The sequence below is a fragment of the Schistocerca piceifrons genome, chromosome X (genome assembly GCF_021461385.2).
Source record: "Schistocerca piceifrons isolate TAMUIC-IGC-003096 chromosome X, iqSchPice1.1, whole genome shotgun sequence".
NCBI classification, from domain to species: domain Eukaryota; kingdom Metazoa; phylum Arthropoda; class Insecta; order Orthoptera; family Acrididae; genus Schistocerca; species Schistocerca piceifrons.
In genome coordinates, this window is record NC_060149.1 from 70,769,821 (window position 1) to 70,788,847 (window position 19,027).

The following is a 19,027-nucleotide window of genomic DNA, read 5'->3' on the forward strand; positions in this document are numbered from 1 at the left end:
GCATTATCTGCAAAAAGTTTGAGGTTATTATTAATATTATCTGTAAGGCTAATTATACACAGCATGAACAGCAAGTATCCCAACACACTTCCTTGGGGCACACCTGAAGTTACTTCTACATCTGACAATGAGTCTCCTTCCAAGATTACGAACTGTGTCATCCATACGAAAAAGTCCTAAATCCAGTCACGAATTTCACTTGATACTCCATATGGTTTTACTTTTGACAGTAGGCGTAGGTGTGGTCCTGAGGTAAATGCTTTTCATAAATCGAGAAATACTGCACCTACCTGACTGCTTGATCAAAAGCTTTCAGTATGTCACATGAGAGAAGTATGAAATGGGTTTCACATGATTGATGTTTTTGGAATCTGAGCTGGTTGGCATTGAGGAGCTCATCCTGTTCAAGATATCTCATTATATTTTAGCACAGAATATATTCTAAGATTCTACAACAAACTGATGTCAAGGATATTGGGCGGTAGATTTGTGGATCAATTCTACTACCCTTCTTGTAGATGTGTGTCACCTGTGCTTTTATCCAAGAACTGGGTACCATTTTCTGTTCAAGAGATCTATGGTAGATTGTAGTTAATAGAGGGACTAACTCTGATGCAAGTCCAGCATAAAACCTGGTAGGGATTCCATTCGGTCCTGGAGCTTTGCTCAGCTGTTTCTCAACACCACTGACACTAATACTTATTCATTCATCTGTTTAGTGCTATGGGGATTAAAATGGAACAGTTCTCCTCGATTTTTCTCTGTAAATGTGCATTTAAAAATGAAATTAAGCATTTCAGCTTTTGCTTTTCTACCTCAATTTCAGTTCCTGTCTCATTTGCTAGGGACTGGATGCAAACTCTGATGCCACTAACAGCCTTTACATATGACCAGAATTTTGGTTTCTGTGGAAGATCACTTGACAATATTCTACTACGGTAGTCACTGAAGGCATAACGCATTGCTCTCTTGACATCCAAATGCGTTTCATTCAGTTGCCATTTGTAATTTGGTAATCATTGTTGCCACAACTACATTATGGTCACTGATACCAGTTTCGATGTGGACATCCCCAAAGAGGTCACATCTATTTGTTGCCATTAGATCCAATTTATTCTCACCATGAATATGATTCCTATCTATCTGTTCTGGGTAGTTTCCAGAAAAGCCATTTAGTAATGTTTCACAGGATGTCTTATCACACCCATGACTAACAAAACTCTAATTTTCCCAATTAATTGTTGGATGATATAAGTCTCCACCAGTGATTATAGTATGATTGGGGAACTGAGGTTTTGTTTCAAGTTTTTGGGTACATCAGGAGATGAGTCTGGTGAGTGATAGAAGGATCTAGTTATTATTTTGTGTCCACCCCTGACACTGAGTCTTACCCAAACAGTCTTACATGCAGCTTCAATTTCTATCAGGTGGATTTGAGTTTCTTGTCTATGGCTACAAACACACCAGCTCCATTTCACATTTGCCTATCCTTTTGATATACACTCAAATTTTCCCCCAAAATCTCACTGCTATTAATTTCAGCTTTCAGACAGCTTCCTGCACGTAGAATTATATAAGGTTCACTGCATTTTAGGAGTGCTTCAAACTCTGGCACTTTGTTGCATATGCTTCAGCAGTTAACCATTAGGATTTTACTAATCTCACCTGTGGGAGGCATTTCCTTGAATCTTACACCAATACTTCTAGGTTTCCTACAGCTATTGTTATCTGGATTGTATACAGAGTTACCTAATGTAAAAACCCACTGTGTGTGCCCCACACACAGTCAGCTACCTGAGTAGCAGCCTCTGCTGTGTAGTGTACACCTGACTCATTTACGGGGACCCTACAGTTGTAATAGCCTCTTCAACATGTTGAATGAGGCCCCCAGGCACACACACTGAGTTCACATGATTTCCTTCCCTTTCTCATGCTGTCATTTCCTTAATGGATAACTGCTGATGATTAATAGTCCCCCTACTGTTTTGCATTTGTCTCCTGAAAATGGACAGGACAGGTTTCCCCAAAACAGGTGAAGTGAGTCCCATTGGCTCAGTTTCAGTTTCAGTGGAAGAGACCTCCTCAAACTTGTTGGTTAGGGGGATTAATACAGGAGCCTTAGTCTTCGCTGATACACTGCAGTATAGATGGCATCAATCCTTCTAAGTTATCAATATGAGAAATTTCATTCAAACCTGTAACCATTTATGCTGGCCTTATTGATGTATATTCAGTACACTGTAACACTGTACCATATTAGTCATATTTGATGTGAATCAGACACATGCTTGAGCAATATTCTCTGATGCAGAAAACCTGTGACAGTTCATGGTGCCGTTATTTACATGCATTCAGTATACCCTGTTAGCCCTATTTGGTATCAATCAGTTACATATTAATACAATGAAGGCTTTCACAGCAGGTGTTGTCATCACTTAACACTTCTGGGCTGAGATGCTGTGGTCCATACATAGAACTCTCCCCTGATGTTTTGCCTTCGACTGCGGAAGGCATCCTCCGAGGACAATCGGCGAACTTCAACGAGAGCGTGAGTGAGCACTGTATATATAAGTTTATATATACGGCACTCACTCGTGCTCTCATTGCAGTTCACCAATTTTCCTCGGAGGATACCTTCCTCAGTCAAAGGCCGAAACGTCAGGGGAGAGTTATACGTATGAACCACGGCATCTCAACCCGGAAGTGTTAAGTGATGAATCAGTTACATGCTTCAGCAATATTTTTGTAAGCAATCTCCTTTGTAGATTGATAGCATTTTCATAGTATCCTACCAATGAACCCACAGCTAACACTTGATTTACTTATAACTGAATCTTATGGCTAGCCTCACAAATTTCACATCCAGGTATGAGTATGAGCTGACTGTTTCCAGTTGTGGCTCATTAATATAGTAGTCATAGGATAAAAAGATTTTTTGTTTTTTGACATGCACTTTTTCAACTTTATGAAAATTAAAGCAAAGTAATGATTCCCCCAGGCTGTGGCTAAGCCATGTTTCTGCAATATCCTTTCTTTCAGGAGTGCTAGTTCTGCAAGGTTTGCAGGAGAGATTCTGTAAAGTTTGGAAGGTAGGAGATGAGGTACTGGCAGAAGTAAGGCCGTGAGGACAGGGCGTGAGTCATGCTTGGGTAGCTCAGTTGGTAGAGCACTTGCCCGCGAAAGGCAAAGATCCCGAGTTCGAGTCTCGGTCCGGCACAGTTTTAATCTGCCAGAAAAGTTTCATATCAGTGCACACTCCACTGCAGAGTGAAAATCTCGTTCTGGAAGCATCCCCCAGGCTGTGGCTATGCCATGTCTCCGCAATATCCTTTCTTTCAGGACTGCTAGTTCTGCAAGGTTCGCAAGAGAGCTTCTGCAAAGTTTGGAAGGTAGGAGATGAGGTACTGGCAGAAGTAAAGCTGTGAGGACGGGGTGTGAGTCATGCTTGGGTAGCTCAGTTGGTAGAGCACTTCCCCGTGTAAGGCAAAGGTCCTGAGTTCGAGTCTCGGTCTGGCACACAGTTTTAATCTGCCAGAAAAGTTTCAAATTAATGATATTTTCACAACTTTGGAATGTTATCAAGATTTGACTTGTTAAGTTGCAAGTATGACTTTCCCTACTTTACTCTCTGATATTTAGAAGGTGCTCTGTATTTGGCTTGCAGTGCAGAAGTGTTTTGATTATAACAGCAAGTGTTCTGGATGTCATCTGTGCCCAACACAGCTATTTGATGTCACATTGATTGTACGATCATTCATGACTAATAATAACTGTTTTTATAATAACCATTATATCATTAAACTGTGGTAGACAACAGTAAATGAATACAGACAGTTCAAATTTGGCATAAACATTTATTCTCATATACAAAACACTTTCATTTGATTTATTCCTTTTTCTTTACAATTTTGAATAAGTTATTTCAGTAACAACTAGTGATTGCAAATTTTAGTGAATTCTGTGAACATTTACTAATTTTTAGTTTGGATCTCAACTTTGAAAATTTACTATTTTGAAGAGCCAAGAAATTAATTATCTGCTGTGCATTCTGACTCCTGTAACATAAATATTTTAACCACAATCCTCATCTGAAGGAATCTGTCTGAGCACAAAGGCATACATGTCAAGTCTTTAAAAAATTATTTGACATTTATCTTGCAACATAGGGTGATACTTGTTATTGGTCTTCACTCTTTTTGGTATAAATATATCTGATCACTATTAAGTCCCAAATGATAAGGCAACAATGAGTTTTGGTGCTCAAGAGGGTTACTGACTACTAGGGGCAGCTGCAGGATGTAGCTGTTACCTGCTCTGTCCACAACCACAAATGAAATCTGGCCTTGTGGACGACTCAGGAAGGAGTTGTGCATGCCAATTATTGCAGTCTCAACATGTCATGCTCTACATCAGGTGAGATAGAACTTCTATAAATTTTTGGTGTTACTTGTGCAGAACTTAGAGTCTCAGAACTATATTGAAAACGTTTATGGAGTTAGTGTGAACCTCTTATTGACTGCCTTCCATAATCTTACAAAGTGCAAACTTTGGTAATTTCTGTTTCTACAACTGTCTCATGTTTGCTGATCACATGTTCAACATTGACATCCCCAAAAAGTTCAGGTCTATTGGTTACCATTTAATCTATTTCCATCATGAGTGGCCTTCAAAACTATTTCTTCTAGGAAAGTTTTATACAGGGCCTTTAGTATTGTTTCACAAGAGGTATTGTTATGACCAAAATTTATAAAACTGTAATAATCACAATCAATTGTTGGATGATTGAAATGTACCTCCAGTTATGAAATTATGACTGTGGACGACACATACAAGTGAGCTGAGGTTTCCTCAAAAGTTTTTGGTTGCATCAGAGGGTGAGTATTGGTTGATAAATAGAAGAAATTATAAGTTATCCTCACCCATGACACTGAGTCTTGGCCAAACAATCCTGAATGCATCTTCAGTTTCCACCTCAGAGGATGTGACTATTTTGTGTACTGCAATGAATACAACATATTTAGTTCCCATTAGCCCATTCTTTTGATGTATACTTAGATTTACTCCAAAAATATTTCTGCAATTAAGTTGTGTTTTAGGCAGCTTTTTGTACCTAGTATTATGTGAAGTCCACTACTTTTTAGGAGCTCTTGAAGCTCTTGCACTTTGTTGTGAATGACCAGCAGTTTCTCACCACAATTTTAATACTCTTACTTGTAGGGGATATTTCTTCAGATCTTTCACTAATATTCCCTGTGCTGTTCTCTCAACAGATACTGGAGGAGCCTCTTCAACATACTGAGTGGGACATCCTCACATACACACTGAATGCACAAGGTGATCTTTCCTAGCCCTTGATGCTATTTCTCTAAGGATTATAATTATTTAATGTATGTCTGAATTGTCAACAATTAACTACCTCTACCTTTCTGCACTTGCTTCTCCCTGACATGGGAGACAGCAGTATTCCCAAATGGAGAAGTGTGGTTCAATGGCTCTGTTTCAGTGGAAGACAGGGCCCCAAACTTTTTAGTTAGGAGGATTGGTGTAACATACTGTGTTCTATCTTTCCCCTGCCTCTCCTGTACAGGTGTCCTAGACCTGCCATTGATGAACCATTCAGTCAAGTAGAAGAGAAGTAATATAGCCTGTACCCTACATAAAAGAGATAGTGTCCACAAGAGGGGATGGTATTTGATGTGCCTTTGGTATCTCATGTCTCTTGGTAACCCTCCAAACACACCAATCACTATACAGCAGTCAGAACAATTTCTGACTAGTTATGAACAGCAACTAACTCATCCTTTGCCCAAAAAGAGTATTCACTCTAGGGCTGCATTCTCTAATGACCATACTGTTGACAAGACATTAAATTCTCATCTTCCTTGGTTTTCTTTCAGTTGACAGAAGACAGATATAACTTTAGAGCTGCTGTTTTCTACTGACAACTACAGTCAGAGACTGAACATTGCACAGTTGAGGGCCATCTAATTTCATGACTACAGCCAACTAAAGTTAGGTATAGGTTCCAAGATGAGTTATGGCTTAATAAACATATATAAAATAAAATAATCACTAAGGACATGATGATACAAAACGGTAAATCTATTTTTTGAAAAATACCATCCTGATGTTTCCATTTACTTACCTGGGAATTGTCATGTCCTTCCAAGTGTCCACACTGACATTTGCCTTCTCTATTCCTGGCACAAAACACCAATGATCAGGGACTGTAATTGCTAACATTTTGCCATAGATAGTCATTGATAAAAAAGTGGCTGATAGACAGATGAAAATTATGTTATGCCGTAATTGAAACTTTCCATTACCACCTATTTGATCAATAATATCTTCAAACTTCACATTCTCAGATGCCTCTTCTGAGCTCTGTAACTTTAGAGAAACCTGTAAATAATTATTCAGTTTATGATACCATGAACAAAATCTGAACTTATCAACATGCAAAAATAAATAAATAAAGGCAGATGTGCTAACTAGACCTCAATATAGTACTTGTCTGTAGAAATAATTTTTTATTTACTTTTTCACAGGTATTTGGAAATACCATTGGCAAAGCTGTAAAAAAAGAAAAGAATTGTTGGTAGCATATGGCAGAGTTGAAGAGAAATTCTGTAAAGGAGACTGTAATCAAAATATTGCAATTTGTTTCACTTAAAAGTATTTCATAGTGTTGTTATTCAGTACAACAAAGTTATTATTAAGACAGGAGTATCATCAACACAGTATCTCAAATGTATAGTCAGTAACTATGTGGTAAGTCATTAGATATCAGGTATATTAGAAAAGTAATGACACTGGCTGTTTTGTAACTCTGAATTTTATTCTCTTTATACATTATGGTTATCCTCTTTAAAGTTGTTCCTTTCAGCTGTTACACAATGACAGAGATGCTCTTTTCAGTCTTAAAAGCAGTTATTGAAGGGTTCTGCTGGAATATCTTTCAGCTCATCAATTATGCTCCACTGGATATTATCCGAAGTATGAAAGTGATGCCCTTTCAAGAGGTTTTTGAGTGAGGGGAATAAACAGCACTCATAAGAGCTAATATCCACCAAATAGGTCAGCTGAGTAACAAGAGGGATGCTGTTTATTCCATAAACTTCATGTATGGAGATTGCTGTATGGCAGTGTGCGTTATAGTGGTACAGCATCCGAGAACATGAAATACTTTCACCTAAGTCTTTCTAGGAGTTTCTGATGAAGTGTGCAAGTGACAGCCTGTAATGTCAGTGACCTTAATGCCTCATGAGATGATTTCTTTTCTTGTCCAGTGGATGAATACTAGGTGCTCCGAACAATTTTCAGTAATTAAGAAAATGTAGTTAATCTTTAAATTTCATTCAGTGTCCATTTATTTTCACTAAACACTTCATAATGGTCAATTTGTGAATAAGAAATTCCTTTATTGTTGGAAGAAATCTAAATTAAATTTGAGAGAGACAGTTTATAATATCAAAGTGGAGCAGTGACTCTGGGTTCCTCACTCCATGAATACTCACTTATGACTGACTGAATGACTTGTGCCTGTTTCTGACTGGCTTCTACAGTACCTTGGTAACTAGGTAGAGTGACTACTAGCAACTATATAAAACATTTTTAATACTATCCATTACAGATGTTAGAAATCATTGTTAAGTTTTTATGGTAATAATTTGTAGTATTTGACCACATTTCTGTCACACACACAGCTGAACAATGCACTTCTGGAGATAATAATCGACTTGTGAACTTATAACACTAAAAAATCTACCAACAATACTAATGTGGTCTTACATTAAAATAATCAACATCAGTCAGAGACTGCTGCCATTTAACAAAAAGATCCCAAAGGAAATGACTGCTGTTAGTAGCATGACAACCTAAGTTGCCAAATTAAATGATAATGAAAATGGTCATGTTAGTTAGAAGTTGCTAGAAGTAGTAAAAGCTGAACTGAACAAGAAAAACAATAATATTTATAAGGCTAAATTTGACTAATTATTTGTAAATTCCATAAAGAAAATGAGGCGAATGCCACTGTCATGAGAGCAGATACGTGAAACACAGTCGTGATATTACAAGACGAGGAGTACATTGGGAAGATATTATCATTTTTTCCAAAAATGACTACTGAAATCCCAAATCACTTAACAGCAGATTTCCAGGCTAAACCAAACAATATTCTTAAATGCACATATTCCCTATTAACAGATGCTAAAAAAATATCCCTTATCATGAACCCAAATGTGCCTAAATTAAGATCACAGCTGAAGATGCATAAGGATAACTAATTCATCCAACAGTGAACTGTAGAGAAAGCACACCCTACAAGATAACTGGACTATTTGACTAAATTCTTAAAAATACTTACACATATGAGAACAACTATTTGTTGCTCAGTAATATGGCTCTGATTGACAAAATTAAGGAGAAACCAGTCACTAGCACTTCCCATTTGGTTTCACTGGATGTTAAGAATTTCTACTCCAATGTTCTGTTTAATGAAATGATAGGGACTATCAAAAGAAATTTCCTTAAACACAGTAAAAATTCTAGTCACAAGACCATCATTAAACTTTTAAAGCCGATTACAATTTTTAACTATTTCACTTTTAATCATAAGTTTTATATTCAAGACAACAGTTTAGCCACAGGGTCCAGAAGTTCGGGGATTATGATCATGCTGACATTTTTATCAGTGACCTAGAACACAAAGCCAAAATAAAATGTTTATGAACCTGAAAAAAGTCAAGCCATAAGTTTAAGTTTACACAATCAACCATACAACAAGAATTCGCTTTATTTTTCAAGGAACTCCTCGACAGAATAGAAGGAGTGACCCATGAGGAAACTCTTCAGTTAGGATTTGAAAGCGCAAGGATTACTGCCACGATTTTTTTAATTCTAGTGGTAGTTTATTGAAAATGGATGCTGCAGTATACTGCACACCTTTCTGCACAAATGCAGGTTTGATTCCAGCTGAGTATTAACTGAGTGAAAGCTGCTTATTCTTGTGAATAAGCTAATATTGTAAACAAGAAATGACAATAAGGAATTTATACAGGGTGAGTCACGCTAGGATTGAGTGGTGTTATAACACCAAAAATAATGAAAATGGTAGAGCAATGGAGAAGACGCGATGGAAGCCAAGACGAAACGCAAGCTAAGGGAACAAGTGAATATGCGATTATCGTCACGATGTCGTGCGAGATCAGTATGGCTCCCAGACTTGACGAAAAGAAGCGTAAAAAGAAGTGGAATGACTGAAATGGTATCGGTCAAAGTGAAACAAGTACGCAGAAACTGGTGCGACGCGGCTTGAGCAGAGGTGAAGTGACACATTGTTGTTTGTTAGCTTACAATAACGTAACTACACTGACGCAAAAAATCGCAACACCAAAAAATAATTAATGTAGAATAATTAAATTTTGGGAAAAAATTTGTCTAGGTAATGTACTTAAGTGATTAACATTGCAAGATCGCAGGTTAATGTAAGGGCGAGATAAGCCATTGCTAATGTGAAATGCTGATACTTTAATAACAAACGTAACCACCAGAATGTTAAATGCAGGCATGAAAAATGTGCATGCATTATATTGTACTGGTGGCGGATGTTAGTTTGCAGGATGAAGTTCGAAGCCTGCTGGTCAATATAGGGAGATTTAATGCTGTTTGTGGATGACCCTCGAGTTTTCCTCCGATGATGTCCCATATGTGATAGATTGGAGACAGATCTGGTGATCGAGCAGGTCAAGGCAACATGTTGGTACTCTGTAGAGCAGGGCTTCACAACATACGTGCTCGCGGAGCAAGCTGTGAGCAGCAAGGCGCGAGCACGGAGCAGCGCGAGCACGCTACCCCCACTACCGGACCAGAGCGGAGAGTGGGGAAAGTCACGTGGGGCACAACAGCTGCCGCCAGTCAATGTAAATCCGCGGTCACCTGCAGGGATATCAATCACGAATTATTACTGTGACAAATGAAACAAATAAAGGAGAATGTACACATGCCACATAATTTTATTAGCTTAGTGTATGCCTCTACATTCCCATTAATTTGTGAACTGTTACACAATAAAAGGTGTCACTGAAGTGTGGGATTCTCGGTTATCTTGTACTTTTTGCACTTTACAATTGCGTCTATGTTTGGAGTAATTGTTCTTGTGCATTTTAGGCGCAGCGTGCAGTTTAAATTTCGGTCAGACAATGCGTTTCTCAGGCACGTCTTGTTACATTTCATTGCAGAGAACAGTTGTTCACAAACATACGTGGAACCGAACATTGATATTATTGTAGCCGCCAGTTTGTGCAAATGAGGAAACCTATCCTGAGGGAAGTGTCTGTAGAATTCCAAAATGTTTTTCTTGTTCTGAAATTTGTCTCTGTATTCTCTGTCACACTGCAGGTCAATAATTTCTTGCTGCAGCTCAGGACGAATCTCTTAAATATTCGCTGAATATGGAGAGAACAGATCAAAATCACTGTCTAGTGCTGTCAGATCTTGAAAGCGCTGATCAACTAAACTATGTGAATAACGTTCACAGTCTTTGTGAACATCTTGCATGGATGATAATTTAGGAAAATGAGCTGAGTTTCCTGTTTCCAGCTGACTCACTCAAAGTGTCAATTTCATTTTAAAAGCTCGTATTCGATCTATGAAATGAGTAATTAGCAATCTTTACCTTGTAGTAAAATGTTCAAAGCATTCAGATGGCTAGTTAAATCTGCTAAGAACGCGAGATCACATTCAAACGTGCGCGCGCATTTCCCCTCCCTCCCCTCCCTCCCTACTCCGCGACCTTGTACCTGCTCGCGAGCACGTGCCTGAGCAGATGCGAGTACTCGCGCTCAAAACCGGCCAGTTGTTAAGCCCTGCTGTAGAGCACGTTGGGTGGCAAAAGCGACATGTGGGCGAGCGTTATCCTGTTGGAAAACACCCCCTACAATGCTATTAATGAATGGCAGCACAACAGATCGAACCACCAACTGACGTACAAATTCTCTGTCAGGGTACATATGAAAACTACGAGAGTGCTCCTGCTATCGTACGAAGTCCCACCTCCCACCCCAGACCATAACTCCAGCTACGTCCAGTGTGTCTGAATCGAAGACAGGTTTGTTGCAGATTCTCAACTGGTCTCCTTCCAGTCAACATGAGGACATCACTGGCACCGAAGCAGAACCAGCTTTCGTCAGAAAACACAACAGACCTGCACCTTGCCCTTCAATGAACTTTCGTTTGGCACCATTGAAGTCGCAAACGGCGGTAATTCGGGGTCAGTGGAATGCATGCTACAGGATGTGTGTAGCTCAGAGCTGTCTTTGAATTTACCTATTTGTAAGAGTTCGTTGCGTCACGGTGGGGCAACGGCTGCTAGGATTGCTGCTGCAGAAGCAATACGATGAGTCACAGCTGTCCGCGGAATACGACGGTTTTCCATCTCGATAACGCCACGTGGTCATCTGGAGCTCGGTCTTCTTGTGACTGTACATTCTCCCAGCAATCATGTACATTGGCTACATTCCTGCCAAGTCTTTCTGCAATATTACAGAAGGAATATCCAGCCTATAGTAGCCCTATTACACGACCTCGTTCAAACTCAGTGAGGTATCTTTGTCGCCTTAAAGGCGTTCTTGACTAACATCAACTCACTATGTCCAGTCTCAAAGGAAACTAACTCTCATGGCGGTTTCAGTGTATATTTAGCGCCACTTTTATGTTTCTGGCACAAAATTTGTGGAGCAAGAGAAGGAGGAGATCAGTGTTTAACGTCCCGTCGCCAACGAGGTCATTGGAGACGGAGCTCGAGCTCGGTTTGGGGAGGGATGGAGAAGGAAATCACCCGCGTCTTTCAAAGGAACCATTCCGGCTTTTTCCTGAAGTGATTTACGGAAATAATGGTAAAGCATAAATCAGGATGGCCGGGTGTGGGTTTCAACCGTCGTCCTCCCGAATGGTGAAATTTGAATGGACATCGTCTTGCAGATGTAGAAACACGCCTACCAACTTTCGTTTGTGTCGCACAAATCCTTGGTGTTGCGATTTTTTTTCCATCAGTGTGTTATGAATTGGAAGAGAATAAAAAAGAGCTAAGTGAGACCGAGGGGATGCGCTGTCCAGTTGTGCAGCAGCAAGCAGCGTGTGTAGCACTTGAAATTTATAGGACTGTCAAATCTTTGTGAACAGTGATTTATTTAGTAATTTTATATTCTTTCTGTTAAAATACTGCATGTTTGTTATGCTAGCAGCAATGTAGACTGTCATAATGAGCACTGAAACTTTCTTTTCTTTTGGCATTTCGTGACTGCAACACTTACAAAAAAGTGGAAGTGCCACGCGCTGCGCGTACTTCGATTTCTTGTTGAGCGTACAGCCGCTAAAAATGCTTATTAAAAAAAAAATGGTTCAAATTGGTCTGAGCACTGTGGGACGTCTGAGGCCATCAGTCCCCTAGAACTCAGAACTACTTAAACCTAACTAACCTAAGGACATCACACACATCCATGCCCGAGGTAGGATTGAAACCTGCGACCGTAGCGGTCGCGCGGTTCCAGACTGAAGCGCCTAGAACCTTATTTTTACATCTACGTGATTACTCTGCTATTCACAATAAAGTGCCTGGCAGAGGGCTCAATGAACCACCTTCAAGCTCTCTCTCTACCGTTCCACTCTCGAAAGGCGCGCGGGGAAAACGAGCACTTAAATTTTTTTGTGCGAGCCCTGATTTCTCTTATTTTATTGTGATAGTCATTTCTCCTTACGTAGCTGGGTGCCAACAGAAAGTTTTCACAGTCGGAGGAGAAAACTAGTGATTGAAATTTCATGAGAAGATCCCGTCGCAACGAAAAACGCCTTTGTTTTAATGATTGCCACTGCAATTCATGTATCATGTCTGTGGCACTATCTCCCCTACTTCGCGATAATACAAAACGAGCTGCCCTTCTTTGTACTTTTTCGATGTCATCCATCAATACCATCTGATGCGGATCCCACACAGCACAGCAATACTCCAGAATAGGGCGGACAAACATGGTGTAAGCAGTCTCTTTGGTAGACCTGTTGCACCTTCTAAGTGTTCTTCCAATGAATCGCAGTCTTTGGATGGCTCTACCCACAACATTGTCTATGTGATCGTTCCAATTTAGGGTATTTGTAATTGTAATCCCTAAGTATTTAGTTGAATTTGCAGCCTTCAGATTTGTGTGACTTATCGCGTAATCGAAATATAGCGAATTTCTTTTAGTACTAATGTGAATAACTTCACACTTTTCTTTATTCATGGCCAGTTGCCACTTTTCGCACCATACAGATATTTTATCTAAATCATTTTGCAATTGGTTTTGGTCATCTGATGACTTTACAAGACGGTAAATGACAGCATCATCTGCAAACAATCTAAGACGGCTACAGAGATAGTCTCCTATGTCGTTAATGTAGATCAGGAGCAATAGAGGGCCTATATCACTTCCTTGGGGAACGCCGGATATGACTTCTGTTTTACATGCTCGGTGTGCGCAGTCATCGCACCTCCGCGCTTCGCCTCGTCCACAGCCTAGACGTGGCGGATGCGCCGTTCCAGACGCGCACTCACCCCGGTGCTCTTCGCCTCCTGCTGCCCCAACGGAATCGACGCTTCGTGGAGGAGGGCACGCAATTACCGTGTTTACATCTCGTCCGGGCCTCTGGAGGCCACTGACCGCCTACACACCGATCAACGACCGCCCGCTCTCCGCAGGACGTGCCCACAACGCCTGTTTCTTGCCATCTGCGGTGACCCAACAAGGAACGGCCTTCAACCGCACTGCCGGTCAATACGCAACAAACGACGTTCACAGCAGTCGCTTTGCGCGCCCGCCTCACATCATCAGTCAGCTGCTATTTCCAACTGTTAGTGAGTGTGTGCGTTTGTTGTGTGGCAAAGTAAAACGCCAAATGTGCGTGTGTTCGTGGGTGTCTTGTTTCGAGAAAGTAGCCTCCAACTTTTACCAATTGTACTTGTTAATATTTTTAACTACAGATATCATATTTTCTGCCGGTTGGTTACACAAAATATGAACCTTTATCTAATTCGTTATGTAATGCTAATTACACTATTGGCCATTAAAATTGGTACACCAAGAAGAAATGCAGATGATAAACGGGTATTCATTGGACAAATATATTATACTAGAACTGACATGTGATTACTTTTTCACGCAGTTTGGGTGCATAGATCCTGAGAAATCAGTACCCAGAGAAACCACCTCTGGCCGTAATAACGGCCTTGATACGCCTGGACATTGAGTCAAACAGAGGTCGGATGACGTGTACAGGTACAGCTGCTGCCCATGCAGCTTCAACACGATACCACAGTTCATCAACAGTAGTGACTGGCGAATTGTGACGTGCCAGTTGCTCGTCCACCATTGACCAGACGTTTTCAATTGGTGCGAAAATGTGCAGGCCATTTTTTTTTTTATCCAAAAAGGCCCGTATCGGACCTGCAACATCCGGTCGTGCATTATCCTGCTGAAATGTAGGGTTTCGCAGGGATCGAATGAAGGATAGAGCCACGGGTCGTAACACATCTGAAATGTAACGTCCACTGTTCAAAGTGCCGTCAATGCGAACAAGAGGCGACCGAGACGTGTAACCAATGGCACCCCATACCACCACGCCGGGTGATACGCCAGTATGGCGATGACGAATACACGCTTCCAATGTGCGTTCACTGCGATGTCGCCAAACACGGATGCGACCATCATGATGCTGTAAACAGAACCTGGATTCATCCGAAAAAATGACGTTTTGCCATTCGTGCACCCAGGTTTGTCATTGAGTACACCATCGCAAGCGCTCCTGTCTGTGATGCAGCGTCAAGGGTAACCGCACCCATGGTCTCCAAGCTGATAGTCGATGCTGCTGCAAACGTCGTCGAAGTGTTCGTGCAGATGGTTGTTGTGTTGCAAACGTCCCCATCTGTTGACTCAGGGATCGAGACGTGGCTGCACCATCCGTAACAGCCATGCAGATAAGATGCCTGTCATCTCGACTGCTAGTGATACGAGGCCGTTGGGATCCAGCACGGTGTTCCGTATTACCCTTCTGAACCCACCGATTCCAGATTCTGCTAACAGTCAGTGGATCTCGACCAACGCGAGCAGCAATGTCGCGATACGATAAACCGCAATCGCGATAGGCTACAATCCGACCTTTATCAAAATCGGAAACGTGATGGTACGCATTTCTTCTCCTTACACGAGGCATCACAACAACGTTTCACCAGCCAGCGCCGGTCAACTGCTGTTTGTGTATGAGAAATCGGTTGGAAACTTTCCTCATGTCAGCACATTGTAGGTGTCGCCACCGGTGCCAACCTTGTGTAATGCTCTGCAAAGCTAATCATTTGCATATCACAGCATCTTCTTCCTGTCGTTTAAATTTCGCGTCTGTAGCACGTCATCTTCGTGGTGTAGCAATTTTAATGGCCAGTAGTGTAGTTACTGTTGAACAGTTATTTGTGTTATACAAAAAAAAAAGTTCAAATGTATGTGAAATCTTATGGGACTTAACTGCTAAGGTCATCAGTCCCTAAGCTTACACACAACTTAACCTAAATTATCCTAACCTCCGCCGGGACCAGCCGCACAGTCCATGACTGCAGCGCCTTATACCGCTCGGCTAATCCCGTGCGGCTGTGTTATGCACATTCATGGTACATTGTTTACTCTTGAGGTAAAAATATTCTTTTTTTATTTTTGCTTTAGTGCCTACAGATGTGGCAGTATACAGAAATAAACTCTTTTGATTTATTCTTCGATCGTTTTTTTCTATTGACATAACCAGGATAATTTTTTTCCGATTTATTGGCTTTGGGTTCATGCCCATTCAGCCATCTGAATAATGGAAAGACGATACGACATCATACTGAAGATGATTTTCTTGTCAGTTACGTCTTTACGAACGTAAGGGCTGCACAACACCCACTCTCTTAGTGGAGATGATCTTCGAAACTGCCGGGAGTCGAACCGGCACCTCTTTGTTCAGCAAACTGGCGCGCTAACCGCTATTGAGAAGTACACAGGAAAAATTTGCTTATCACATGAGTAATGGTATTTTATCAATTACATTATGCTATACGGCTGTGAAAAGTATTTTCATTAACTTAAAGATCCGATAGGGAGACTTACCTTTTCTATGTTGCCTGTGTACATAACTTCTGAACTTCTGTAGATTTCACGTGAATATGCATTAACAATATTATGATTATGACGTGCTGTACGCTCTACGCATTTCATTGGATTGCATTAAGTATTTTTTTCGTACAATTTTCATGAATAACTGTAAAAAAGCATTTCAGTATTTTTCTTACTATTTAACCTAGTTGTTCGATCAGTTTGATTTTTATGTATGTTAACAGACTGCTTATCGTTTATACAGGGTGCAAAAATTTAACACGACATAGAGGATGCTCCACTGAACGATTCGAGGTAGGGAACCTGGGGTCGGAGAACCAAGCTTAAGGAGATAATAGGAATAAAATCACATTACTGTGTACTTTTTTATTTACATTAGTTACAGGTAACTGCAAATACCGTCACTGAACACAATGAAGGTATCGTTTGTATTGTATCTTAAAAAATGTGCTGAAACTGACGGCTATCAACCTCAATGCAAGCATGACACCGGCGAAAAAGATTGTGACGCACCCTGAAAAATACCCCTGGTGTGTTTCGAACCACATCACAGACAGCTACAATTCTGCCAACTAATTCCATGTGCGTATCCACTGGGATCTGATACACAAATGACTTTAGACATCCTCATAGAAAATAATCAAGGGGATTCAGGTCAGCTGAGCTCGCAGGCCATGGAATAGGACCTCCGCTTCCAATCCAGCGACCAGGAAATACAGCACTGAGATGGTTACGGACATCCACACTAAAGTGAGGCGGTGCACCGTTATGTTGCATCCACATCCTCTCACGAACAGCCAAGGGTACGTTCTCCATCAACTCAGGTAGAACTCTTTGCACGAATATTAAGTAAACAAAACCTGCATCATCACTTCCTAGTAATCAAGCTCGCCCTCTTTCTTTCCTTGCAGGAAATAAAGAATTTTTATGTAATTGAACAGCGAAGTACACGTTGGTTGGTTGGTTGGTTTGGAGTGAAAGGGACTAAGCTGCAAGATCATCAGTCCCTGAAGTACACGTAAAGTTGTACGCATTTTAGATGTAAATGAGCTGGAAAATATTTGCTGAATAAAAATTTCTGTGAGATTTCTACTTTCTTTTTCTTTCGGTCCTCAAAATATGTCTTTCTCGCGTTCTTGAAAAAATTCAACTGGGGGTTGTAAGGAGTACTGCTATCTTTAATGTAATTACGTATCTATATTGTAATCCTTACTTATTGCTCTCTTCTGGAATTTTCGGAGCCAAGCCCGCCTTTTCCTATGAGGGAGCGTTGCCTTGGCGTATAATGACAATGTCCCATTGCTAGTGGACACGCGCAGTCTTAGCACGGGCAGTGTTGAGCTTCCGTACAGGGCTGTTGCGCGCCACTGCGCAGAGAGTAAGTAATGTGCAGAATTTAGCAAAAAAAAAAAAAAATAGAATTAATAGGTAAAAGTCTTACATCGGTTTGTAGAAGAAGGGTATTTCAGTTATTTCGTCGGAAAGCACCCGGGATTAATTAAGATATTTAAAGTTGATACAGTGTCGTGTTTCAGAATCAGTATTTTTCGTAGAGAAACATATTGTTATTAGAAAGTAAATGAAAAGGCTTCCGTGATCAGTGGTTACCTCTCTAATGAATGTGGAAACGCAATGTAGCAGTGGTTACTTCAGTGTGAATGTAAAACAAACATAACTGTTTATCGAGACATCATGGAAGTAAGCGTTATTAGGAAAGTGTGTTATGTGCATAAGGAAAAATAAACAGACGTAATTTGACTTGTACTGTTATTATTTGAAGTGACATTTTTCTTCTTTAATTAGTTACCTTCAATATTTATAATTTGTAAGAGAGACATATTCGTATTAGGCATATGGTCAGGTTATTTTCGTAATGAAGGATGATCTCTATGTAGTGCCCCCCATACTCGAGGTCGATAGTCCGATAACCACAAAGAAACATAAACGCGAAAAGACATTCAATGAAGAGATGAGTGAGGGGAGTTACAGGTCGCATCACATTGGATAGGAAAAAAGGTTTTTAACTCTCTTGAGGCCAAAAACCACTTAGAAAGCAATAACGATATCGGATTTTAATTTACTGAGGCCAAAAACCACAATAGATAGCAACAATGGTATCGGTTTATAATCGTTATTAGGCAAAAAATCGCATAAAAGGCAAAATAACATCGGTTTTTAATTGTCCTGAGACCAAAAATTGCATAAAAAGCAACAGTGAAATCAGTTTTTAATTCTCATGAGAGTGGCGCAAGACATGTTTGTCCACCATCTTCTGCCACAAGCTGAGATCGAGAAACATCATGTTGCACAAGTCGGAGTGTCTCACGGGTCACGTGTTGCACAATGTGTGCCTTTATTTCAGCTATGGCTGTAATCGGAGCGCTGAACGCAATATCTTTCAGATAATCCTACAGCCAGAAGTCACATAGATTAAGATCAGGTGATCTTGAAGGCCAGGCTGTAGGGAAATGACGGCTGATAATTCTAATATTTCAAAATTCCTCTACAGCAGTTGCTTCACTGGGACTGCAATGTGCATAGGGGTGCCATCTTGCATAAAAATTATCATATCCACGCCCTTTGTGCGACGCAGCCCTATGGGATTCGCGCACAGGATTGCCTCGCTGCGATGTCTATGGCTGGTCTTCGCGTTTTACGTCGCGGTTGGAGCAGATCTCCACCTTGGCTCCTCCGGAGACCCAAACTTATTTTAGATTTGACTCGTTTTAAGAAGGATGGCACACCAGATTTTACGTTCCAATCTCTGTTTTTTAACATTTCAGATGTGCATCACGGTTTCACTGTTGTTTATACTGATGGCTCCAAACAGAAGACTTTCCTTGGCTGTTCTGTGG

At 40.6% G+C, this 19,027-nt stretch overlaps 1 protein-coding gene across 3 annotated transcripts in view; it reads right to left on the reverse strand.

Moving 5' to 3' along the window:
- LOC124722904 (solute carrier family 22 member 7-like) overlaps nt 1-19,027 on the reverse strand; it is a 193,361-nt gene that overhangs the window by 149,393 nt on the left and 24,941 nt on the right. Inside the window, exons 1-2 of one of the 3 annotated variants that reach the window (XM_047248044.1) lie at nt 6,539-6,570; nt 6,146-6,390 (exon numbers count right to left, since the gene is read on the reverse strand). In XM_047248044.1, the coding sequence (XP_047104000.1) occupies nt 6,146-6,390; nt 6,539-6,565 (272 nt within the window). In that variant the 5' untranslated portion in view covers nt 6,566-6,570. Of the gene's footprint in view, nt 1-6,145; nt 6,403-6,538; nt 6,571-19,027 lie in introns of those variants that run through there. The other 2 variants (XM_047248046.1, XM_047248045.1) reach the window with 2 other exon arrangements.